At 53.7% G+C, this 26,455-nt stretch overlaps 1 protein-coding gene across 1 annotated transcript in view; it reads right to left on the bottom strand.

Moving 5' to 3' along the window:
• The window catches only part of LOC130130111 (junctophilin-1-like), a 27,330-nt gene extending 875 nt beyond the window's left edge, over positions 1-26,455 (bottom strand). Inside the window, exons 1-2 of the mRNA XM_056299841.1 lie at positions 26,077-26,455; positions 21,598-22,366 (exon numbers count right to left, since the gene is read on the bottom strand). Of these exons, the coding sequence (XP_056155816.1) occupies positions 21,598-22,366; positions 26,077-26,455 (1,148 nt within the window). The remainder of the gene's footprint in view (positions 1-21,597; positions 22,367-26,076) is intronic.

Genomic DNA, 26,455 nt, shown 5'->3' on the forward strand with positions numbered 1-26,455 from the left:
CCAACCTCAGACAGAAATTCGGCTCGGGGGGAATTTCCGGGCACTCCTTTCGCCACATAAGGCACATTGTCATCGGCAGTTTGCCCCTTCACATATTGCTCCGAACTGTGCGTATACATGCACCCCTTTCAACAGCCTGGTCAGATCACAGAGGGAAGCCAGGAGTAGCGCCCCCTAGAGGTAGGTAGTGGATCAATTTTGCACTAACAGACTCTTCCAACCAAGCATGGACCCACATATTGTCTCTGGCAGGGGACGAATCTCTCTTACGCCGATCCGTGGCAGCATATTTTCATGTCCAACCCACATAAAACACACACCAACACACCCTCAACGGCCATATGCTGATTTGTCTATACGTTAACTCACAAACACACGCGATTCTATTTCTGAAACGTGTGAAACGCGTAGCCGAGGGAAAGGAGGTGCGAGGTGTGGGTGAATATAGTTTCCCCATGGCGTGTCCCAGGGATCTTAACAGCTCCGTTTAGGTCCAGCGGGGTTAAAGCCGCGGGGCGGGCCGAGGAAGTAATGCAGCCTGATCAGGATTCCCAGACAGGATGTACGGCTGTGGCGGGAAGTGACAGACAGAGAAGGATGGGGAGGAGAGGGTGTGATGCACTGGAGGAGACTGGAGCAGACAGAGGGAGGAGAGACACGGGAGGTGAGAAAATGCGGCGCGCAGAGGGCGGAAGGGGGGATGATGCAACGGCGGACAAGGAGGACCACATCATACCGCCGTGAGTCCTATTCTCAGCAACACACACACACACAGACAGACATTCTGGGACAGACACTTAAAATGTTTTTATCCAGAACGGCTCCCATTACTACCACTCGTCATAGTGCACAAACATGCCACGCCCAGGGTGCAACAGCAAGCATGCAAACGCCCTCTAGTAAAGTGGCGCTGCATGCAGGAATTACCCATGTGTGGTTATTAGATCTTCCTTTTCTGCAGTCTGTACAGAGAGATACCTATATCTTCTATAGAGTCCCGTATTCTTTGCCTGCTTGTAAATTGGATATTGAGATGTTATCTGGAGCGTCAGGAGTGATGCGTGACAGAAGGGTACCAGCAAGAGTTAAAGGGAAGGTTTACAAGATGGCGGTGAGACCAGCTATGTTGTGTGGTTTGGAGACAGTGGCTCTGATGAAAAGACAGGAGGAGGAGCTGGAGGTGGCAGAGATGAAGATGATAAGATTTTCACTGGGAGTGATGAAGAAGGACAGGATTAGGAACGAGTATATTAGAGGGACAGCTCAGGTTGGACGGTTTGGAGACAAAGCAAGAGAGACAAGATTGAGACGGTTTGGACATGTGTGGAGGAGAGATGCTGGGTATACTGGGAGAAGGATGCTGAATATGGAGCTGCCAGGGAAGAGGAGAAGAGGAAGGCCAAAGAGGAGGTTTATGGATGTGGTGAGGGAGGACATGCAGGTGGCTGGTGTGACAGAGGAAGATGCAGAGGGCAGGAAGAGATGGAAACGGGTGATCCACTGTGGCGCCCCCTAACGGGAGCAGCTGAAAGTAGTAGTAGTAGTAGTAGAAGTAGTAGTATTAGGAGTAGTAGTGGTAGTGGTAGTAGTAGTAGTGGTAGTTGTAATGGTAGTAGCGGTGGTGGTAGTAGTAGTAGTAGCAGTAGTGGTAGTAGTAGTGGTAGTGGTAGTGGTAGTAGTAGTAGCAGTGGTAGTAGTAGTGGTGGTGGTAGTAGTAGCAGTAGTAGTAGTAGTAGTGGTAGTAGTAGTAGTGGTGGTGGTAGTAGTAGTAGTAGTAGCAGTGGTAGTAGTAGTGGTGGTGGTAGTAGTAGCAGTAGTAGTAGTAGTAGTAGTAGTGGTAGTAGTAGTAGTGGTGGTGGTAGTAGTAGTAGTAGCAGTAGTAGTAGTGGTAGTAGTAGTGGTAGTGGTAGTAGTAGTAGTGGTAGTTGTAATGGTAGTAGCGGTGGTGGTAGTAGTAGTAGTAGTGGTAGTAGTAGTAGTGGTGGTGGTAGTAGTAGTAGTAGCAGTAGTAGTAGTGGTAGTAGTAGTAGTAGTGGTAGTGGTAGTAGTAGTAGTAGTAGTAGCAGTAGTAGAAGTAGTAGTAGAAGTAGTAGTATTAGGAGTAGTAGTGGTAGTGGTAGTAGTAGTAGTGGTAGTTGTAATGGTAGTAGCGGTGGTGGTAGTAGTAGTAGTAGTGGTAGTAGTAGTAGTGGTGGTGGTAGTAGTAGTAGTAGCAGTAGTGGTAGTGGTAGTAGTAGTAGTAGTGGTAGTGGTAGTAGTAGTAGTAGCAGCAGTAGTAGAAGTAGTAGTAGTAGTAGCAGATATTATCTGGATATTATCGACAGCCTCAGGTGTGTAGACACTTTTTCATTGATAATGTTAGATCTTCTTAGTTGTTCGATTCAGAATTGTGTTGTTTTTGGGGTTGTTTCCCCACACAGACCTCCACACCTCATCCACCGGAACATGACGCTACAGCCGTCTATCATTCTGATTTGGTCAGTATAGTTTCAATGGTCAGTTACAGTCATCTTCCACCATGTCACTTCCTGCAACACGGTCCACCAGCAATCGCCAGCAGGAGTACCTCTGCTGCAGTGCAGCACAGCAAACACCGAGAGGGAATTTTGTGATAAAAACGACGGTCACTTTTGTAAAACGACCACTGGAATTCATCGGTGTAGCATCGTGTTAGCTTTGGCTGAACCCCGGAGTGCGTTTTTGCGCTGAGAGATCACTGTGGCTTTGCCCCCCCCCCCATTAACTGCATCTAACTGTACAATGCAATCTGGGGGCAGTGTTTGCAGCATGGCTAGAAGTGTGGATGAAGATGAGGATGGACGACTAATGGTGGATGGATGATGGATGATGATGATGGTGATGGTGAAAACGAACACTACCCACGTGCTACATGAACGACGAGCGTAAAATAGGGACGTACTGCACTCGGATCCAGACCTTAAAGCCCTTGTTTATCTTTTACACCGCCCGATATGTGTGACCTCTCCATACAAATAGACACCAGCCGGGGACGGGATCGTAAAAACTGCGAGCCAGTCCTTTGCACGTTTTATGCTGATACACCGGACGAGAGATATGGATGAAGGTTTGCGGGAGCTGTGGGTGTTTTGCCGCCCAGACAAATGAATTGCACGAAATGTGTTGAGTCAGTTTGGCTGCGTGGACGATGCATTGATGAGAGAGAGCGAGAGAGAGAGAGAGAGAGAGAGAGAGAGAATGGAGGAGAGAGAGGAGGAGAGAAAGAGGAGAGAGTGCACCCCTCTAAAGACTCCCGGGCATGCAGAACTGCTTAGGTATGCATCCTAACCTCTCTAATTTTACTGTAGGGTTGAATTTCAGACCCCTGCCAACATGCTACGCCCTCCATCGCAGCGAGCCATCATCTTGTCCTTTGCAGAATGGTGTGTGTGTGTGTGTGTGTGTGTGTTTCTGTGTTTGTTTGTAACAGTTTGTTTGTGTGCGTCTGTGTGTTCACCTATGTATGTGCATGTTTATGGATGCTGGACATGTGTTACACGTTTCTGCGTTTGCATGCATATGCCTGTTTGCACAAGTGTGCGTGTTTATTTGTGTCTACGTATGCATGTGTGTGTGTGTGATTTCTAAGACTGATGCTCCCATCCATCATCCCCCGGGGTATGGACTATTTGAGGAGTCTCTCTCACATATGCTGACATAGTTCTGCGCCCTCTCGCTCTTCTCCACCCCCTCCGCGTCTCTCCATACCTTTCCCCGTCTTCCCAAACCCCCCTCCGCTCGCCATCCTTCCCCCTACCTCGCCTCCGTTTTCTCCATCTTATTTCCCCACCCCCACCCCCCCTTTCTCTCACCCTAGGGATGACAACCAGGCAGCTGACCGGTGCACTACTGAATGGGAGAGTAATGAAACTTGGCCGTGGTCGACATCACGACCCGACAGTCAGCGCGGCCCTACGACACCGCACCACGTCCAAAGCCCGGCGGTCTCAGACTGGCTCACCGAGGACGGCTTGTCAGCTGTCCCCGAGTTGTCTTTTTTTGTTTTTTTACTCCTCATATGAGACGAGGGATGCAGCCAGTGACCGATGCTTCAAGAATGTTCTCAATTTTCTCATTGCTGGTCAGATGTTCCGGGTCTGACCGCACAGTTAATAGAATAATAAAAGGAAATTATTGTCCTGTGACATCTCCAAGAACCAACCAGGTCCTAAAAAGGAAGGACAAAACATGGCAGAATGTCAGCGCAAATTAGCACATACTAGCTTGCACATGTTTTCCATATCCAAGCAGGAGCGCTATTGAGTTCCCGGCTGATGCTAATTCAGGATTACTCAAGCATGACTAACACTATTAGTGGTCGGCTATAACTGACTCTCAACATTATTCAGAAATTATTCTTGGGCTGAAGTCCGGACTCACATTACCAGGGGCTGTGGTGGTGGTGGTGGTGGTGGTAGTGGTGGTGGTGGCGGCTACAGCAAATGACTCTTTAAATGGAAGACCAGATCTAATTATTAGGAGATATGCTAGCTTTGCCCTGCAACGAGGGCCGTGGTGCTTTATAATGAAGATGGGAGCACACGGCCATGTTGGCAGGATGGAAGACAAATCTGGGGCGTTGCACATGCACGGTCCTACAGAAACAGTATGGCAGGCATGTTTGGGGGGGAGGGGGAACTGGGGGGAATAGCATGATGCTACGTCCCCCTGGTGAAACTCCTCACTGTCAGGTGAAAAGAAGCGGCTGGCGACTCCCCATGCATGGGAGGAGGCGTGTGGTAGTCTGCAGCCCTCCCCGGATCGGCAGAGGGGGGCGGAGCAGCGACCGCACGGCTCGGAAGAGTGGGGTAATTGGCTGGATACAATTGGGGAGAAAAAGGTGGGGACCCCCCCCCCAAAAAAAAACCCATACACAAAACACCAATATTCTCTGAGATCAGATGAAGTGCTGATTCTACTCAATTTCAATTCATTCTGTAACCAGACCGGCAAACCCTCACATCCTCGCATGTGTACTGTGTGTACTTGGGGCACACTGTATACATGTGTACTGTGTGTACTTGGGGCACACTGTATACATGTGTACCGTGTGTACTTGGGGCACACTGTATGCATGTGTACCGTGTGTACTTGGGGCACACTGTATGCATGTGTACCGTGTGTACTTGGGGCACACTGTATGCATGTGTACCGTGTGTACTTGGGGCACACTGTATGCATGTGTACCGTGTGTACTTGGGGCACACTGTATGCATGTGTACCGTGTGTACTTGGGGCACACTGTATGCATGTGTACTGTGTGTACTTGGGGCACACTGTATGCATGTGTACTGTGTGTACTTGGGGCACACTGTATGCATGTGTACTGTGTGCACCACTGCCACCATACACTCCTGTGGACTGTTATTGGACAGCTATAGAATACTGCACTGCTATAGCTCCGTGTTTTGTTTTTTGTTTTAACACTTGGGTCTTAATTTTGTCGTTTTTGCCACCATGCACATCCTGCAGGGGCCTGGTAGGAGGGACTAGGAAGAGAGGGGGGCCGAGAAAGACCCGGGTAAACAGTATCAGAGAAGGGCCACAGAGGAGCGTAGCGGAGGCGGGGAGAGCTGTGGTGGATAGGGAACGGCGGAGGAAACCACGCATCAGCTGTGCTCCCACGACCTCCACAGGTTACCGAGCCGATGACGACGAGGAGATAGGTGATGATGTCACGACGCACCGGTTTCATCGTGGAGAACTTGCACGCGGGACCACCGCTGGACACGGCCGTTTACAGGGCAACTGAACACGAGCCTCAAACCCGCCCTTTCAAAACAAAAACCAAGCTGTAGGCCTCAGTTAGGCCGCGTTCCCCGTTATCTCCGACTTCTCAGCTGTGCTGGCCGGGTGCTTTATCAGCGGTGTGGTATGCAAGATGGTCGCCCCTGCAAGCTGAACCAGGAAGTCAGTCAACAACCAGGAAGTAGCTCGGCAGCTGAAAATACTGGACCTTTCGGGGAGTGATCTTTGTCTCACATGTTTTCCACTTCCACTGCGTGGCTTAGAGAACTGATTTCAACCACACTTGTTAAAACATGTCTGACGCTCATGGTCGGTTGCCCCACAAGGTGCCGGTCCAGCCGTGGTCCAGCTGTGGTCCAGCCGAGTCCAGCTGTGGTCCCGTATCCAAAACCCCCATGAGGAAGTCCATGCATGACGGCAAAGATTATGAAAATAAGACCCAGGATGTAAAAAAAAAAAGAAAAGAAAAAAAGAAAAAAGGAATTATCCTCCAATGAGGGTGTGTTAATTATTATGATGTGACCCAAACAGTGTCTCTGCCCCCCCCCCCCAATGTGTTTAGACCCATGAGACAGTGGACAAGCTGGATCTTCCACTCAGGGAGAAACAGGTGGAAAGCAGGTGGTCTCTGTGCAGGCAAGCGTACCTGCTTTCTGCAGAGGAGGCTAAGAAGAGCCTGTTTAGACTAAAACAGAAGATCTACTGACACGCGTGCACGCCAGTGCGTGTGTTCAAGTCTGTCAGTCTGAGCACATGGCAAAAGATGGAGAACCATTACAGCCAGCACCATAACAGGTAGACAAGAGGAGGAGCATTCAAGTTGCTCAAAGGCAGCGTGAAAAAGTCACAAAGAAAGATGTGTGTGTGTGTGTGTGTGTGTGTGTGTTTATTTTCGCTGGAGCCCTGCAGGAGGCCTGGAACTTGAACCCTCCGTGTGCTCCGCGGCTGTGTTGATATGAGCGATGGATGCCCCGACCTCCCCTCGCCGGGATAATCCCTCCGGTTTTGGTGAAGGGCAGCGGCAGGGGACTCGAACCTCTGTCACCCTCTGTGTCAGCACTGCCTGTGAAACTTGGACACAGCTGAGGGCGGCGGTAAGCCCATCTCGAATTCTGTTTAGGGCCTTGAAAGTTCTAGCACTTTCTGGAAGCCCTCACATCTCTCTCGCCGGGTGTCGTGGAAGCAACAGGAAGTAATGTAAAACCGGTTTAATGCAAACGATGTCTCATAAAAAAAAATTAATCATGTTTTCCTCTAAAAATCTATGTAACGACCACGGATGAGCAGACTCGCTAGTCCTCGGCTAACGGGTCAGACCCTTAAGGTGACTGGTTAGCGCGGTCGCCCGTGGCGCGGGTGACCCGGGTTCGCTTCCCGGCTGTCCCTGAATTCGCTACACCGGTGTCAGCAGTGGGGTGGTGAGAGTGGGAGGCCATGGGAAGCGCGTGCGCCCAGAGGCGTGAGGGAGCGGATATGCCGAAGAGCGGGGATGCACTTCCCAAAGAGGGGAGGGGGGTAATGTAACGACCACGCATGACTAGCCTCGCTAGCCCTTAGCTAACGGGGTCGGACCCTTCAGTTGGCTGGTTAGCGCGGTCGCCCGTGGTGCGGGTGACCCGGGTTCGCTCCCCGGCTGCCCCTGAATTAGCTACATGTACACTAGCTGGTCCTGGCAGTCCCGGAATCTGCACGGGATCCTAGGTGAGGTGGAATGGGAAAATATAGACAGCCGCCCTCGGGTGCGATCCTCTATTGAGCTCTGCAGAAATCATCTATTCACTTCTCTGCCTCCACAGAGAGGTCAAAGGGCGGGGTCACCTGCAGAACAGGGCTCCTGCTAGCGGTTCAGCGGGGCAGATTCCTGCAGTCATAAGAGCCTGGACCCTAAACCCTCATCACTTCACTACCCTACAGAGGGAATCACCAATCACTTCTGGTCAAACATCCTGTATATATATATATGTATGTATATATATGTATATATGTATATGTATATATGTATATGTATATATATGTATATGTGTATATGTATATATGTATATGTGTATATATGTATATATGTATATGTATATGTATATGTGTATATATGTATATATGTATATATATGTATATATGTCTATATATATCTATATCTATATATATATCTATATATATCTATCTATATCTATATCTATATCTATCTATCTATCTATCTATCTATATCTATATATCTATCTATCTATCTATCTATCTATATATATCTATATCTATATCTATCTATATATATATAGATATATCTATATATATCTATATATATATACGCCTTATTGGTGACCTGTGGACAGGATGGAGTGCCACAGTCGGCCCAGTTTCTGTGTGGGTGACAGGGGAGGCTGTGACCCAGGGAGCCATAAAGCATGCCAAACTGACCCTGGGGCTGACTTACACTGCACAGAACTCTCTCTCACACACACACACACACACACACACACACACACACACACACACACACACAATGGAACAAACATATGTATGTGAAAAGTAAAAAAACAAAACACACACAAACACAAACACACACCATTTTCTGACATCTGGCAAGACGCACAAATAATCACGTGAACTCAATCACACATTCACATCCGCTCTGCATGGGCAGCTTTCGTGACGATGTGCCACATTAAGGCCTGCAACGTGAAGCCTTTGATTATCATCTTACACCGCACTGTAACTTCTGCCCTCCTATTCTATCCGTCTTAGCTCTTCCCCCCGTCTTCCTATTTGTATTTTAATGCGTTTTCATTGCCTTGTGCCGCTTTCACACTTCGTCTTAATGCCTCTTATGTAAAAGCGCCGTGCACGGCCTCGCCGTTGCTGAGATGTGGGATATGAATAAACCTGCCTCGCCTCGCGAGAGACCGGCGAGGCAATGTGTGCGAAGGAGGGGATCTACTGGTTGGTGTTTATAAACCTGCACTTCTACAGGCCCGTGAACCCGAAGACAACGGCCGTAAATCAGAATAACCACACCGGCCTCACCCGTTACCCGCCACCTCCTGCACGGGCAAGTCCGGGGGGAAGAAATCTGCCGGTACGGCGACAGAGCCTCGCCGCTTTGTCACTTTGTATGGGGGGGAAAAAAAGAAAAAAAAATCAACCGACGGGCTTTACAAGACGACAACGGCGATGGGACCGTAACCATGGTAACAATCAGAGACACTCGAGCAAGCTGTCCAACCCGGCATCTGGCCGCTATTAACAAATCTGCAGATGAAAAAACCCACATTAAAGCCTCTTGTGTTCGGTGTGTCCTGGCACATACGCACAAACACACAAACGCACACACACAGAACTTCACATACACACTAACCTACGCTTACTGGCGGCCTCTCTCACACACCGAAGACCTGATACTGAAAACATAGTTGGACCTATGCACATTCAGCCCCGTGGCAAACTGGAATTAAAAGGTTTACAGCTGGGCAGACTGTGTGGCGGTGGACCAAGGATGAAGGCTTAGAGGTTAGCAAAACAAGCACATGGGCACATGGGCGCACACACACACACACACACACACACACACACACACACACACACACACACACACACACACACACACTCCATGATGTGTCTGGTTTGACTGCGAGGCTCAACATCTGACACAGAACCAATGTGAGGAAAGGTCACAGCGCCTGGCAACCACTTAAGCTCAAGGAATAGTTTTAATTATGATCTGCGTTCTCTCCTCCCTAAGCCTCACACTGCCACCCCTCACCCCCCACCCCCCCACCCCCCCGCTTGCTTCCACACCCTCCCTCTCTCTCTCTGTGTGGGTTCACTCGATCGCTCATTTCCTCTCCACTAGAAAACCGGCGGTCCAGTTCAGCAGCGGGCCACATTTACAGCAAGCTGGACTACTCCCGCGATGGCGGCGCCGCACGAAAACATGCAGCGATCGGGTGACGCGGGACTCGTTAAGGAACAAGACGAGTGTCAGGGACAATAAAATCATCACTATCAACAGCATATTTCTGTCTTCTATATGACTTACAAAACACAAAAACAAAATAAAAATGCCAAAATAAAAATACAATTTCATTTATTTATTTATTATAGTTATTACATATATTTATTATTGTATATTATTATGTGTTATATAGCTGTATAATATATACTACATTATATGTCATGTATCATGTATTTATAATATATTCTTGCCGTGAGGCGACTGCGCTAACCACCGCTCCACCCCACCACATCCCCGACATGCACGCACGCCGGCCCTGTGACGGTCTGGCGGCCTGTCCAGGGTGTCCGGCCCTGTGACGGTCTGGCAGTCTGTCCAGGTGTCCGGCCCTATGACGGCCTGGCGGTCTGTCCAGGGTGTCCGGCCCTGTGACGGCCTGTCCAGGTGTCCGGCCCTATGACGGCCTGGCGGCCTGTCCGGGGTGTCCGGCCCTATGACGGCCTGGCGGCCTGTCCGGGGTGTCCGGCCCTGTGACGGCCTGGCGGCCTGTCCGGGGTGTCCGGCCCTGTGACGGCCTGGCGGCCTGTCCGGGGTGTCCGGCCCTGTGACGGTCTGGCGGCCTGTCCGGGGTGTCCGGTCCTGTGACGGCCTGGCGGCCTGTCCGGGGTGTCCGGCCCTGTGACGGTCTGGCGGCCTGTCCGGGGTGTCCGGCCCTGTGACGGCCTGGCGGCCTGTCCGGGGTGTCCGGCCCTGTGACGGCCTGGCGGCCTGTCCAGGGTGTCCGGCCCTGTGACGGCCTGGCGGCCTGTCCAGGGTGTCCGGCCCTGTGACGGTCTGGCGGCCTGTCCAGGGTGTCCGGCCCTGTGACGGCCTGGCGGCCTGTCCAGGGTGTCCGGCCCTGTGACGGCCTGGCGGCCTGTCCAGGGTGTCCGGCCCTATGACGGCCTGGCGGCCTGTCCAGGGTGTCCGGCCCTGTGACGGCCTGGCGGCCTGTCCAGGGTGTCCGGCCCTGTGACGGCCTGGCGGCCTGTCCAGGGTGTCCGGCCCTATGACGGTCTGGCGGCCTGTCCAGGGTGTCCGGCCCTATGACGGTCTGGCGGCCTGTCCAGGGTGTCCGGCCCTATGACGGTCTGGCGGCCTATCCAGGGTGTCCGGCCCTGTGACGGCCTGGCGGCCTGTCCAGGGTGTCCGGCCCTATGACGGTCTGGCGGCCTGTCCAGGGTGTCCGGCCCTGTGACGGTCTGGCGGCCTGTCCAGGGTGTCCGGCCCTGTGACGGTCTGGCGGCCTATCCAGGGTGTCCGGCCCTATGACGGCCTGGCGGCCTGTCCAGGGTGTCCGGCCCTGTGACGGTCTGGCGGCCTGTCCAGGGTGTCCGGCCCTGTGACGGTCTGGCGGCCTATCCAGGGTGTCCGGCCCTGTGACGGCCTGGCGGCCTATCCAGTGTGTCCGGCCCTATGACGGCCTGGCGGCCTATCCAGGGTGTCCGGCCCTGTGATGGCCTGGCGGCCCGTCCAGGGTGTCTCCCCGCCTGCCGCCCAGTGGCTGCTGGGATAGGCTCCAGCATCCCCGCCACCCTGGGAGCAGGGTAAGCGGTTCAGATAATGGACATATGATTATATATATTATTTATATAGTCACCTTTATTTTTGATAGGACACCTATGTGTCCTGCCGGACTTGAACCTAGTTTTTCAGCACTTACCTGCGTTGTGGCCTCCTGACTAGATCATTGCTTGTGCTGTTTTAACTCTCAGATGAATGTGGCTTTGGGTAAAAGCGTCTGCTACATGAGACTGCAACATTGTAACACTGTAACATTGTAACACTGTAACATTGTAACACTGCAACATTGTAACACTGCAACATTGTAACACTAACGTTGTAACACTGTAACGTTGTAACATTGTAACGCTGTAACGTTGTAACGTTGTAATTCAGAATTATGTTTAACCGAGCGGAGTCTGATACCCATTTAAACATGTTTCTGATTATCAGTTCACATCACCGATAACTTGGTTCTTACTGATAAAAAGGGTTTTGTTTGGTGGGGGGGACATAATCCAGCGGATTACTGTGGAAGGCGGGGGTGTTATTAGGAATATCTGCGGCACAGGGCACAGACATATTTATAGCGAGATAGGGCCGCTTCATCTAAAGTCATTACGTAAATGTACCACACATGCTATCTATGAATGCGATTCCCAGGGCTGTCTGAATAGAACTCCGTGCGGGATAATAAAGAAGTGAGTCAACGAGAAAAGTGATAATTCCATAATCCAATCGGTGAACATCTGGGGTGAAACCGGCCTCGCTGGGCTCTGAGCAGATTTGGCGGGGCACGTGGGCGTGCATACGGAGGGCGGAGGCTTGGCTGGTGGTGGCAGGTGCGGGAGAGACGGCACGAGGATTTGCTTCACCCTGCATGTTAAAGCATTACAGACACACAACGCCCCAGCTGCTACACACACCGAACCCCCTACGTGCACTCGCAGGGGTACGACGGACGAGCTGTCGGTGCTGCCTATCACTCTTCTTTTTCTACTCCGTCTCACAAAGACATGGTGGCTCGCTACGTCTACACTAGAAATACGACTCCGTGGTCTCGACACACGGCTAAAGACCCTCACAACTTCTGTTAGAATTAATGCACTGCCTACAAACACACAACTCTGCAAGAGAGGAGCGACTCCGCTGGAGTTTTTCTGGTTTTTTGGATGGATGGATGGATGGATGGATGGATCCCCCCCTCCTCTTTTTCTCCCCAGTTGTGTCCGCCCAATTACCCCACTCCTCCGAGCCGTCCCGGTCTCTGCCCCCCCCCCCTCTGCCGTCCCGGGGAGGGCTGCAGACTACCACATGCCTCCTCCCATACATGTGGAGTCACCAGCCGCTTCTTTTCACCTGACAGTGAGGAGTTTCACCAAGGGGACGTAGCGCGTGGGAGGATCACGCTATCCCCCCCAGTTCCCCCCCGAACAGGCACCCCGACCGACCAGAGGAGGCGCTAGTGCAGCGACCAGGACACATACCCACATCCGGCTTCCCACCTGCAGACACAGCCAATTGTGTATGCAAACCGGAGATTCCCGTGATTCCGAGCGCCACACAACCCGGACACCCCTCTTTTTCTGTCTTGAACGTAGCTCTTCCTCTTCCTCTTCCTCTCCCTATAAATATATTATCAGAAAGCAGCTGTAGGCTCAGACCTGCAACACGTCCGAGCCTACAGCTGCCTTCTTCCAGCCTGATGGCGCCTGAACTGAGGAAATGTGGAAGCGTAGCGGCGGCTGAATCCAGTGCAGAGTGGAGCAGCATCTCCTGCTAACGTGGCGCTAGCTAAAACCCGCGGCTGGCAGACGCACACAGGAAGAGAGCCCCTCCACAACCACACCGGGGGCTTTACGTAACGATCTGTCGTTTCTCCGGGGACTCTCTGGAGGATCGGAGCCGCACATATGCCCACACCGGTGCACAACCGCACACAAGTGCACGCACACAAACATATACAGCCAGCCGCCCACACAAACACCCACCCACACGCACACGCACACACACACACACACACACACACACACACACACACACACAGACATGCACACAAAGGCTCATGATATCTGGAGGTCTAGCTTACTGAATCTTCATTCCACCATATACAGCTACGTAACATGGAAAATAACACATACACACACACGGACACACACACATGGACACACACATGGACACACACATATACACATGTACACAAAGGCTCATGATATCTGGAGGTCTAGCTTACTGAATCTTCATTCCACCATATACAGCTACGTAACATGGAAAATAACACACACACACACACACGGACACACACACATGGACACACACACAGACACAGACACACACACACACACACACACACACACACACACACATGTACACAAAGGCTCATGATATCTGGAGGTCTAGCTTACTGAATCCTCATTCCACCATATACAGCTACGTAACATGGAAAATAACACAAACACACACGGACACACACACACATGGACACACACATGGACACACACACACACACACATGCACACAAAGGCTCATGATATCTGGAGGTCTAGCTTACTGAATCTTCATTCCACCATATACAGCTACGTCACATGGAAAATAACACACACACACACACAGACACACATGGACACACACATGGACACACACATGGACACACACAATATCTGGAGGTCTAGCTTATTGAATCTTATTTCAGCCTTACAACACGCAGTATATAATGTGCAAAATGACAGACAGCTACAGACATAGACTGCGAAGGCACAAACACACACACATACACACTCATGTACACAAACACACACACACACACACACACACACACACACACACAGCACACTAGAGGAAAAAGAAATTAGGAGTGTTACATTAGTCTTAATGATGGACGAGATGCAGTGTCCCAGCAGCGTCCTGGTGGGACCGTGAGGTCAGTCGTGAGGCAACAGACACACACACACACACACACACACACACACACACACACACACACACACACACACACACACACACACACACACACACACACACACACACACACACACACACACAGGACACGGCAGCAGGTTAAAACACAAAACCACTTGGATGAGGAGCGCTGTTAAATTCTTAATCACTGTGGGTGAAACCAATACATGTTAACATCTCTATGAAAGCTCTGGACCCTGCCGCCGGCCCCCCATCCCCCCTCCTCCTCCCCTCCCCCCCCCCGCCCGCCTGCTCGCCTGACTCATCCCCGTGTTTCTAGAGGAGCAGCAGAAATATGTGCCATTCTCACAGATTACAAGCCACAGACACACACTCCTAACAGCATGGTGGTGAAACACAACCCTCGCCCTCCCTGATACAGGCCAACCGTCCACACACACACACACACACACACACACCCACTCACACACACACCCATGCATCCACACACACACACACACACACACACACACTCACACACACACCCATGCATCCACACACACACACACCACCCACCACCCATGCATCCACACACACACACACACACACACACACACACACACACACCCACCCACCCACCCATGCATACACCCCCCCCCCACACACACACACACACACATATCCCCCCCCACACACACACACACGGCTGGGTCCCAACTGGCAAAGTTTTCAAAGTGCTCTGGGCACACAAATAATGAAGCTTGCCTACAGTTCAACAGTCTGTCAGTTTGTCTGAAGTTCCTGTTCATTTCTTTCCTCTATCCCAATCTTTATCTCCCCATCCTCTCATTATCCAACACACACACACACACACACACACACACACACCCACACACACACACACAGATCTATTAGCATTCCTCTCCGCCGTGCCAAGAGATGGCGTGGTCACCGTGGTGGTTGAGACCTGTGTCCCCGGACCAGCATGTCTCCCCAGGTGGCAGAGGACGGACCCCTCCCCGAGTCCGTCCCCACCACAGTTTCCCCACCGAAGAACAAAACAATCTGAGAGGAAAGTGGAGCAGACTTCCCACTCGGCTATTTGGGAGAAAGAGAGCCAAAACAAGGAGCCCGCCTCGCTCCGGCTCTGCTGCAGGTCTTTCTCTCTGTGACTCTGCAGCTCTCGCTCCCTCCTTCCCTCTGAGGTATGGTGCTATTATAAGTTTGTCTTGGCCAGCTCTCAGAGGGGGCTTTGGGGCTTTAACGGTGGCAACAGCAGAAACAACAACGAGTACACAGTCAGACTGCTCCATAGTCGGGGCCCCCGGAGAGCATGACCACCCAGCCGCCGGTCCACTCCGGCCCACTACGATGATGTCGTTTTCTTTTAACGATGACTTGAGATTTTCTCCTAATGAGCCACCTTTTAGCACCCTCACTCCAGCCACCCACTTCCTGTCTGCTGTTCTGAACCAACATTTGCGCCACGATCCCTTTTTTTTTTTACCCCCCCCCCTTTTTACTCCCTAATTGTGTTCGGCCAATCACCGCACTCTTCCCGAGCCGTCCCGGTCTCTGCTCCGCCCCCTCTGACGACCCGGGTGGGGCTGCAGACTACCACATGCCTCCTCCCATACATGTGGAGTCGCCAGCCGCTTCTTTTCACCTGGCAGTGGGGAGTTTCACCAGGGGGACGTAGCACGTGGGAGCATCACGCTACCCCCCCCCCCAAACAGGTGCCCAGACTGACCAGAGGAGGCGCTAGTGCAGCGACCAGGACACATACCCACATCCGGCTTCCCACCCACAGACACGGCCAATTGTGTCTGTAGGGACGCCCGACCAAGCCCGGAGGTAACATGGGGATTCGAACCGGCGATCCCTGTGTTGGCGGGCAATGGAACAGACCACTACGCTACCCGGGCGCCCCCCTGCCATGACTGATCGTTCTGTTGCTGTGTGTGTATTCAGTGGTGTTACTGTGCTTTTATTGTGTCCTTATAACAGCCGACCCCTCGCACCAAGGCCTTCAACCCCTCATCCGTCCATCCATCATCCAAACTGCTTATCCTGCTCTCAGGGTGGCGGGGATGCTGGAGCCTATCCCAGCAGTCACCGGGCGGCAGGCGGGGGAGACACCCCGGACAGGCCGCCGGGCCACCACGGCGTGTATTGAGACATCCTCCGTCCACCTATAACTCAGCACCGACAGACGAGACGAGCCGCCCGAGGCGTCCCGGTACAAGAAGTACCTCAACGTGAACTCCAAAGTCTGAACTAACACTAACACTGTGTGTGTCTGTGTGTGGGGGGGGGGGTGGGGGGGTGGGCAGTGCAACCCCCAAACTGGGTCCCCTCCCCCGCGTCCGTAACTCAGACTCAAACCGCCTGACACCAAGTTGCCCGCTAACATCTTTAAACAACAAGGAAGCTATCAACTGTGACCTTATGGCTGCAGAATGTGCCACAACACGGGGGGTGATATTCCACGATACGGTGTAATTTGATAAAACCGCACCCTATACTGTAAGCCGCTCAAAAGGCAGCATGCGCCGGCCCACCGGTGACGCATGTGACATTGCATCAGCCGCTTTATTAATAGCTGGCTCAACAGTAATGACATTATAAGTGCAGCCCTTGGCGTCTGTCATGGATACCCCACTGGCACGGCGAGGCTCCGGACGCGCGTACCTGAGCACGTTTGCGCGGTTGCACGTGTCTGCGTGGACACGACCCCACCCCCCCACCACCACCACCCCCACCCCCACCGGCGATAACTGCCGCGTCTCACCTCCTCACTAGCTTACTGCCTAACCCGCTAGCACGCCGCCCACAGCCCGTCCGCGGAGTTACACCTCCAGCGAGAGAGCGTGCACCCCTGGAACGGGAACCACGTCCGCAGGGTGCTCACGTCCAACCTCCACCCACACACACACACCACCCCTCGGGCGGAGCGGAGACCCGGCCTCCGTGGACGGCGAGGACGGGCTGCAGTTTTGGGGCTCTTAAACGACGCACCGAGGGAGGATTTCTGCTCACACGGCGAAAGCCGAGGCCGATCCAAGACCGCCTCCGGAAAGGGCAGGTGGCGAGTGGCCGGCGTCGTCACACAGCAGGTGGAAAACAAGCGCTCCTGGACACACACACACACACACACACACGAATAGACACACACACACACACGCACACACATTCGTCTGTTGTCGAGCCAAGCGATAGCAGAGCTCCCCTGTCTCATCTCTCACACACATCTAAACCTCTGCCATTAAATCTTTGTCTGTCATTTACAACCCCCCCCACCACCACCCCCCCAAAAATACACACACACAGACACACACGCCCACACTAACATACACCCGCACACAACTGCACACATGGGCGGCGGGCCTGCTCGCACACCCTCTGGAGGGGGAGGCGATAGTGCGAGGGAGACGGCGCGCTACTATATCAGTGGCAGGACCGGTACATATTCCTGGCCGCTGCTGATAAGCCTGCTGCTGCCTTGCCTTATTTAGTCAGCGCTCACTGCTGACACATCACCAGAGAGCCCACACCACACGGGCCCTCGCTGCCAGCCCCTCGCTGCCAGCCCCTCGCTGCCTGCCCCTCGCTGCCAGCCCCTCGCTGCCAGCCCCTCGCTGCCAGACGCAAGCGCACCCGCGCATGCACGCACACGCGTACGAGGTACAGGTGTGTTCAGACCGCATGCAAACAAAGGGGGGGGGGGTGGTTGTGTGTGTGTAATAGGAGAGACGGGGTAAATACCAGACCGACGTGTACATATATATCTAGCCGCTGCTCAGTGCACCCTGCCGCCGCCCGGTATCCACGGGCAACAAGTGGTCGGCCACTGTTACAGCGGGTAAATAGATTAAACCCCTAATCCAGGGGGGGTCCAACTCCAGGCCTCCAGGGCCGCAGCGTCTGCGGGTATTTGTTGCGGCCGTGCGCTGCACCGCCCGATTAAACTAGTTCCTTCCCCTCCTCGATGCAGGAGGGGAGCTAATTAGTGAAATCAGGCGGCGTGGTGCACGGTTGCAACGAACGACTGCAGACGCTGCGGCCCTGGAGGCCTGGAGTTGGACACCCCCCCCCCCCCCCGCGATCCGACAGAACGACGACGATGTAAACGATTTACACCGAGTCCAGCTGCACTCGATTCACTTCCTCCGGATAACCATGACGACCACGGACGACGCTTGATTTTGTGACTCTAGCGTCCAATTAGACCGCGTCAAAGGTCCGCGGGCGCTTCACCGTGCAGAAGTAACGCACGGGAGTCGGCATCGAACTCACCACCGCGACGCTGTGCGGCGGCCAGCAGCGGCAGCACGCGGGGCCTGACGTTCGATATAGGTGTGAGGCGGACGACACCGTCGGGCTTCTGCGGCCCGGAGGAAATCCACGTTACAGCCGTCACTCAGAGCCGGGCTTGACCCAGCGGCTAACCCTGCACTCAGAGCCGGGCTTGACCCAGCGGCTAACCCTGCACTCAGAACCGCACACGCCGTCCTGCTAGCAGACGGGGACGGACGGCCGGATGAACCCGTGAGCACGAGCCAATGATGGTCACATAAGAACAAAAAAGAGGAAAGCAAATCACTCGTTCATTCATTCATTCATTCATTCATTCATTCATTCATTCATTATCCATCCACTCATCCTGACCAGGCTCACGGGGAGGCTGGAGCCTATCCCAGCAGGCAGGTATGTGCAAACCAATATATGGCAAATATAAATAAATATAATAATATATAATATAAATATAAAATGAATAAATAAAACAGGCAAATGATGCTGAAACTGAAAAATAAAATAAATGAAGAATAATAAAAATGGAGAGACGCTAAGCGGTTAAGAGGTAACATGCATGCAGTGTTGCAGGCTGCTTTTTAACAGGACGTTCGGGCGACTCTGCTTCCATGAGGTGGGTCTCGGGGCGGCGGTGCGTTGTGAACAGAGCTGCATTCCAACGGCAGATTCCAGCAAGCACACCTTCCTTACATCACTTCACGGATGCCGGACACACACACACACACACACACCACATATATATATATATATATATATATATATATATATATATATATATATACATATATATATATATGTGGTGTGAAGGGTGACTACAGGATTGTGAGCGGCACAGAGAAAACTCCTCTCCAGCGCACCACGCCAGCTCTGTATCGACTGGCTGACCGGCAGCGTGAGGTCATCCGCTCCTGTCCGGAGGCCGTCAGGGCGGCTCGTCCGCTGGAGGGCGAGGTATACTCCCCCCCCTCCTCCCCCCCCCCCTCCATCCTGCTGGCGCTTCATTTCTGTCCGTCCTCACCGCCCCAGACTCCCCGCAAACCTCCTGCTCAGCCAATTCGCCACAGCCTCCTTCCAACTCGATCCACATTCACCCCCTCCACTGTCTCTCTCCGCTCCATTTTCTCCACCTCCCTCCTCCCCCCCTCCCTCCCTCCCTCCTTCCCGTCGGCTCCACCGGGTACATTCCAGGTCAAAGACTGCAAGTCATGTGACTAGAATTGGATCGATAGGCGCACATCTCTTGCCATGCCCTGCGTAACGATACTTACGTAACCTGCTTAGACAAAACTGCCACAATCTGCCGGCCTGGCCGTGTTTGATACAACCCCCACCCCCCTCTTCATCGGGCCCATCGGAGGAAGAAACCCTGATATCTGTCGGGGGTGGGGGTGGGGGTGGACAGAAGCGCCGGTTTCAAGATTTCTAGGGCACGTGATGGGGGAAGCGTGCTCCGGGCAGTAATTTGATCTGGCAGCACACTGCCGGGGACCTCGTCTGCTGCCATAAACACATTGTATTGGCTCCAGCGCCTTTCACCGGGGCGGCTTCATCGCCATGCATCAGGTCACGCGCCTCACTCCTACTGTAAACCAGCCTGCTGTCCTCCTGCATCGCCGAAGGAGAGATCACACGCTGTCTCCTTTTAATAAATCATATCCCTTCCCTCTTCCTCATCGCAGCCATAGTGCCAGCTCTCTCCACACACACACACACACACACTCACATGCATGCACACACACACTCACACAGCCACTTATCAGATTTAATCCTCCCGCAGCGTGGTGTATGCAGCAGTTTCAATGTAAATTATTTTTAAATCCCTATGATATAACATCTGTGTCCTATCTGCAAAACATACAGAAGAGAGCTTTTCTTTTTTTTTCATCTGCTCCGGCGGAAGAGGAGTTTTCCGGATTATTTGACTCCCAGGGACGGACCGGGCTTCATGATGAGGCCTGTTAATCATAATACCTGCTATTAATAAATTAAACGGCTGAGTCAAGCGCCGAGACCGAACCGGCATTGCAACGGGGAAGGCTATCAAATCCTGGGTGATGTTGTGTGTGTAATGTGCGGCACGCACACGCACACACACACACACATTTATGTGTGAGACCAAGATGGAGAGAGAGAAAGGAAAAGCAAACACTGGTGCATGAAGGCTTGTGCGCTCGTGTGTGCGGCCGTGTTTACGCCGGCGTATCGGGCGCCACGTATGACGCAAGCGTGTTCGCCGGGACCGAATGTGACGAGTGACACGGAGACGTGAGTGCGAGCACCGAGGCCTTTGCACACGCTATTCAACCCAACCTCCTTTCTCATACGTGTCTAGTAAGAATTACCTGCTGCAATGAAAGCGGAGGAATTCAAAGCTACCCTGCAGATCCTGAACCCCGTCCCTGCAGGGGTGTGCATGTGTGTGTGTGTGGGGTGGGTGGGGGTGGGGTGGGGGGGTCTGGGGTGGAAACGTCAGAGCTCACCCCACCTATTAAAAGTGCAGATAACCTGACCAGAGCAGAATTTGACAGGAGGAGCAGGCACTTTTAGTTGGATAATGAGACACATTTGGCGCGGCTACAGGTATGGCTATACCACACACACACACACACACACACACACACACACACACACACACACACACACACACACACACACACACACACACTCCCGAGCAACGACTGAAACGGGTGGAGATTAGAAGCACAAGGTTGTCCTGGGCTGTCGCCTGGCTTCCGATCAAGGGGCGACGAAGAGCTACAACAAAAGGCTGGACTGTGGACGATGAAGCCACATGGCCGCTGTGTCACAGGACTTCACTCAAGGAGGCCCGCGCCCTCAATTAGGGCCAACGCAAAGTGGCAGACAGGCCGCCGTCCCGCCAGCCAGCAGAATTAGCGTTTAATTCAGGCGATAATGACAGAAACACGGATAAAACATGGCGGCTAGTCGCGAAACGATGCCGAGTAAAGGGAAAAACAGACCGGCGTGTCGTCTCTGGGTGGGACGCGAATGCTAGCCTTGTGTTTCTGAGCTCATGTGCATCCACGCACACACATGCACAACACACAAGTGCATTTAAGGGTGCACATGCACACAACACAAACACACACACACACAACACACACACAGAATACCTGGAGGCTGCTATTTCCACTTTACTCCTGGCGATGGCTGCAGCCCTCTGGGCCCCCTCCACAGCGCGGTCCACCTTCTCTTTGGTCTTGGGGTTTTTAAGAGGGATCAACTGCTTCCTAATTCCACGCACCAAGACGTTATTTTTGTACTTCCCCTCTTCCTTCGTGCCGTCTGGGAAAACCGTGCACCCATACCCGTGGCGTTTGTTGTTGAGCCACTCCCCCTCGTACTTCATCCCGTTGGATCTCTCCGACACGCCAAATCCATTGCGCTTGTCGTTCTTCCACTCCCCCATGTAGGTCTCGGTAGTGGTGGCGTCCACGTGGTCCTCCAGGAGCAGGTCCTCGTCGGGCAGCTCCCCGTCGCCCAGGGAGATGGTGGAGTTGGCGTCGCTGGAGCTGATCCGGCTCATGGCGGCGTCGCTGCGCGCCGAGCTGCGCTTGCTGGAGATGGAGGTCCTGGAGTCGGACTTGCGCAGCTGCCGCAGGCTGCCGAAGAGCGAGCCCCGGCGGAACAGGCCCTTCTTCTTGCCCGTCACCACCTCGCTGTCCGAGTGGAAGTTGAGGACGAAGCCGCCGCGGCCACCGGTGGGCGTGTCTGCGGTGGAGGAGAGGTCTTGGAGCACGGTGCCGTTGCTCTGCTCCGAGCGGAGGGAGGCCAGGGAGGTGCGCAGCGGGGAGCGGATAACAGTGGCCATGCCGTACGGCACGCTCTGACGCACGCCGTAGCCGTGTCGCATCCCGCCCATCCACTGGCCTTGGTAGGTACCTGAGGGGGGGGGGGGGAGGAGGGGGGGGAGAAAGACACGGATCATTGGCTGGTGGACGCTGGTCATAATCAAACACACCCCCGTCAGGAATGATGACACACGTGGACGCGTCTTTCTCAACAGCGGCTACGTCCCAGAGCAGGGGTTCTCCACCTTTTTCTGCCCCCAAGGCCCCACGTGTCCAAGGAAATATCCCAGAACACACCTCCCACACACACACACACACACACACACACACACACACGATAACCTGTCTGTCTGCATGTCATCATCGTGACTCCACCCGTACACACCCCGGTGCAGTCAGGACAATTCTGTCCAACCCCATAAAAGCATAACAGTTGCAGCAGTCCTCAAATATCCCCAAAGGAAAAGTCCCTCTGCAGAAAGTAGAAGAAGACTGGCATGTTATAGAAACATCAGCTGCTCACTTATTTACTGGACTGGATAACTGCAGCTCGACGTTTCGTGACTGAAGCTTTCCTCAGTTGTCTTGTTGTCCGGAGGGAGCCGGGCCTCAGGGAGCTGCCCTCATACAGCAGCCAGAAGACACCGAGGGCTTTGTTTGATGAGCACTTTCTGCAAGCCAAGGAACGCTACACCGCACTTGTTTCAGGTACTACCATTTCTCTCTCTCTCTCTCTCTCTCTCTCTCTCTCTCTCTCCTCTCTCTCTCTCTCTCTCTCATCTCTCTCTCTCTCTCTCTCTCTCTCTCTCTCTCTCTCTCTCCTCTCTCTCTCTCTCTCTCTCTCTATATATATATATATACGACTACTTCTTCAGCTGCTCCCGTTAGGGGGCGCCACAGCGGATCAGCCGTCTCCATCTCTTCCTGTCTTCTGCATCTTCCTCTGCCACACCAGCCACCTGCATGTCCTCCCTCACCACCTCCATAAACCTCCTCTTTGGTCTTCCTCTTCTCCTCTTCCCTGGCAGCTCCATATTCAGCATCCTTCTCCCAGTATACCCAGCATCTCTCCTCCACACATGTCCAAACCATCTCCATCTTGCCTCTCTTGCTTTGTCTCCAAACCGTCCAACCTGAGCTGTCCCTCTAATATACTCGTTCCTAATCCTGTCCTTCTTCGTCACTCCCAGTGAAAATCTTATCATCTTCATCTCTGCCACCTCCAGCTCCTCCTCCTGTCTTTTCATCAGTGCCACTGTCTCCAAACCATACAACATAGCTGGTCTCACCGCCATCTTGTAAAGCTTCCCTTTAACTCTTGCTGGTACCCTTCTGTCACACATCACTCCTGACTCTCTTCTCCACCCACTCCACCCTGCCTGCTCTCTCCTCTTCACCTCTATTCTGCACTCCCCGTTATATATATATACACACACACACATACATCTGGACACTGAAGCAAATGCAGTATTGTGCAGTTTGGGCAATGCAATTACTCAACAGAGATGTGTTTGTTTGGTTTTTTTTAACTAATTGTGCTGACGTACTGAAACGTAGTCAGCATTAAACAGGGCCTTCGCATGTGTCAATCATTCTAGCGTGACGGAAGTCACTGACCTCCCATGACACCACACCAGCGGCCTGCGATCTAAGCCCTACCAGAGTTCAGCCCCTCACCTAGTCATAAACGAGAGACCCAAGTACTCCTTTACACCTATTCTGCATGGGCTACCTGTGGGCTACTCCCCGCCGCCGTGGAGCGGGCTTTGATAGAATAACGTGATTACTTGGCTTATTGGCAGCCACGAACGAGGCGGCAAAAAAAGCGGTAACGACGATGAACGTAAGGGACGTGTGAACAGCATCGCCGTAGCCGTGCCGACGACCTCCAGCCAGGGAAACGTCTCCCCATCCCCTCAGAAGGGGGGAGGGGGGGGCATGTGAAAACACGGCTTGGTTTGAGTCGGGTGTCTTGCACGGTGCCCCGGCCTCCCGTGGCCTTCGAAGACACTAACCTAGACTAATGACCTTAATAACCGTGATTTGACACAGCAGATCGTTAGGGGACGAGGATGGATCACGGAGCCGGCCCGGACGCCTGTTTTCAGGCCCCCCCCCCCCCCCGCGGTAGGTGCGCTCACCCACAGCCGTTCGTCTCTGACCACAGGGGACCGCTGCGAGTCAACATAACGAGGGGAATATTTACATTGAGTCCATTTGGTGCCACCGAGCCAAGGGAGCATGTGGGGGCCACATGGTCCACTGCAGCTTCTTCAGAGCCCCCCTGCGTTACAGCACCGATAACGAGGCGCTAGAAACACAAAGGGCTTTCTAATCCCGCGTCCAAACCACACACCGACCGGTGCAGCGGGATACTAAAGCCACCATGACGGAAAGCGATATAGCCTAGATGGGAATTTAGGGAGATGTGCAGTAGAAAGGCAGAGATCCCGGGGCCGCCTTGCCCCTCAGCTCGGGTCGGCGACCCGGTAGGTAGACGGGAGCATCGGGGAGGCTGCAGGGTCACACAGCCGGATGTCCTGCGGCTCCTCCAAGATGGGCTGCTTTCTTATAAAGCCGCGTCCTCTCTACCCCCTCACTTGTGCAGCAGCGGCGCCGGACCACGACGGCTCCGTTTAACACATACATGCAAGGTGTGAGGCTCACACGTCAGTGGGCAACAGCATATCCTCCTGCCAAAGAATATCTACCACGGATTATACAGCGGCCAGCATGCCGAGGGTCCACGGGACCGCCACTTGTGTCTGCATGCCCATCATTACAGCCGGCGGCGGGGCGTTATCGCCCTCATCGCTCTTCTGAGAAGACTGATTACTGACAACGGGGGGGGGGCGGAGATGGGCCCAAACCTGAACTTCGGTCCCTGTCGGCAGCAGGCAGGGCTGTGTCAACAGGCCCGCCTGGCTCGACCTGAGTCAGCGCCGGAGTAGCTTTTTTATTTACGTAAGGCCGGGTTTGTGTGGCAGCTCACGGGTCCACACGCGTCAGCGACACCAGGGGATAGGCGATATGCTCCGGCCACAACGGGCTCCCCTGCAGCCGCCCGTGCACTTTGCCGCCACCTGCTTTGCCGGCCGGCCTCCTTTACAGTCAGGTTTGGGTCTGGACAGGAGCCGCCTCTCGGCTCGAGCCCCACCGTGGTCAAGCGCGTGTTTGGGAGTCGACGAATGAGAAAGCTCGCCTCGGAACAACGAAGGGAAGTGAACACTGACGGGGGGGGGGGGGGGGTGCAAAAATGAGTTGGGATGTTTAGGGCGGAAGAGAGCACATGCCGGGGTAATATATGCTGCACCGCTTAATGCATGGCCCGTATCATCATGTGCACGCTAGGGTACGTTCAACATGTGCACTTTTGCACATGTTGAACGCACTTTTGCGCGCTTTTGGCGTATTTGCTTATGGTCCCTGTGAACTTGGGGGCATCTTTTCCCTGGTCGCCTATTTAACGCGAGGCGAGGCGCGTGCGGACCCGGCTGCAGATAACGCGCTTTAACACGCGACATAATGAAAGGGTAGCAATGCACTTGACCGTTTGTGCGCAGTGCGCAACATCCACTTCGACCCAGATCTCCTCCCGACTCCTTCCCGACGCGTCTCCGGCTAGACCCGCCTCGCTCGGACTCGGGAGGAGCATCCTCGCAGCCGAGCGGCGCGCGTGGCACAGATTACTACCCAAGGCATCACACGGCGTCACACTCAGGCCCATGCACAATTACCCCCCCCTCCCTCCCTCCCTCCCTCCCTCCCCCCCCTTCAAAAGACATGCAACCCGCGTCTCACCGCCATCTCCATAGGTCTCGATCCCGTATCCGTCCTGCAGCCCGTTGCTCCAGGTGCCGTCGTACCGGGCGGGCGTGTTGTGGCTCTGCCGGACCCCGTAGCGCCCCTTGAAGCCGTGGCTCCACTCTCCGCGATAGGTCCACTTGCCCTTGTTCTCCACGCCGAGCCCGTGCCGCTTGCCCTGGGACCAGTAGCCCTGGTAGGTGTTGCCGCTGGGCCAGGTGTACACCCCCACTATCTCGAAGCCGTGGGACCAGGAGCCGGCGTACTCGCCCTGGCCCTTGGGTCCGGTGCAGATGCCGTGCCCGTGGGCTTTGCCGTCCTCCCACCCCCCGCAGTAAGTGCCGCCATCGTCGAAGTCGAACCTTCCGCCCGTCAT

Source organism: Lampris incognitus, chromosome 19, assembly GCF_029633865.1.
Source record: "Lampris incognitus isolate fLamInc1 chromosome 19, fLamInc1.hap2, whole genome shotgun sequence".
Taxonomy (NCBI): domain Eukaryota; kingdom Metazoa; phylum Chordata; class Actinopteri; order Lampriformes; family Lampridae; genus Lampris; species Lampris incognitus.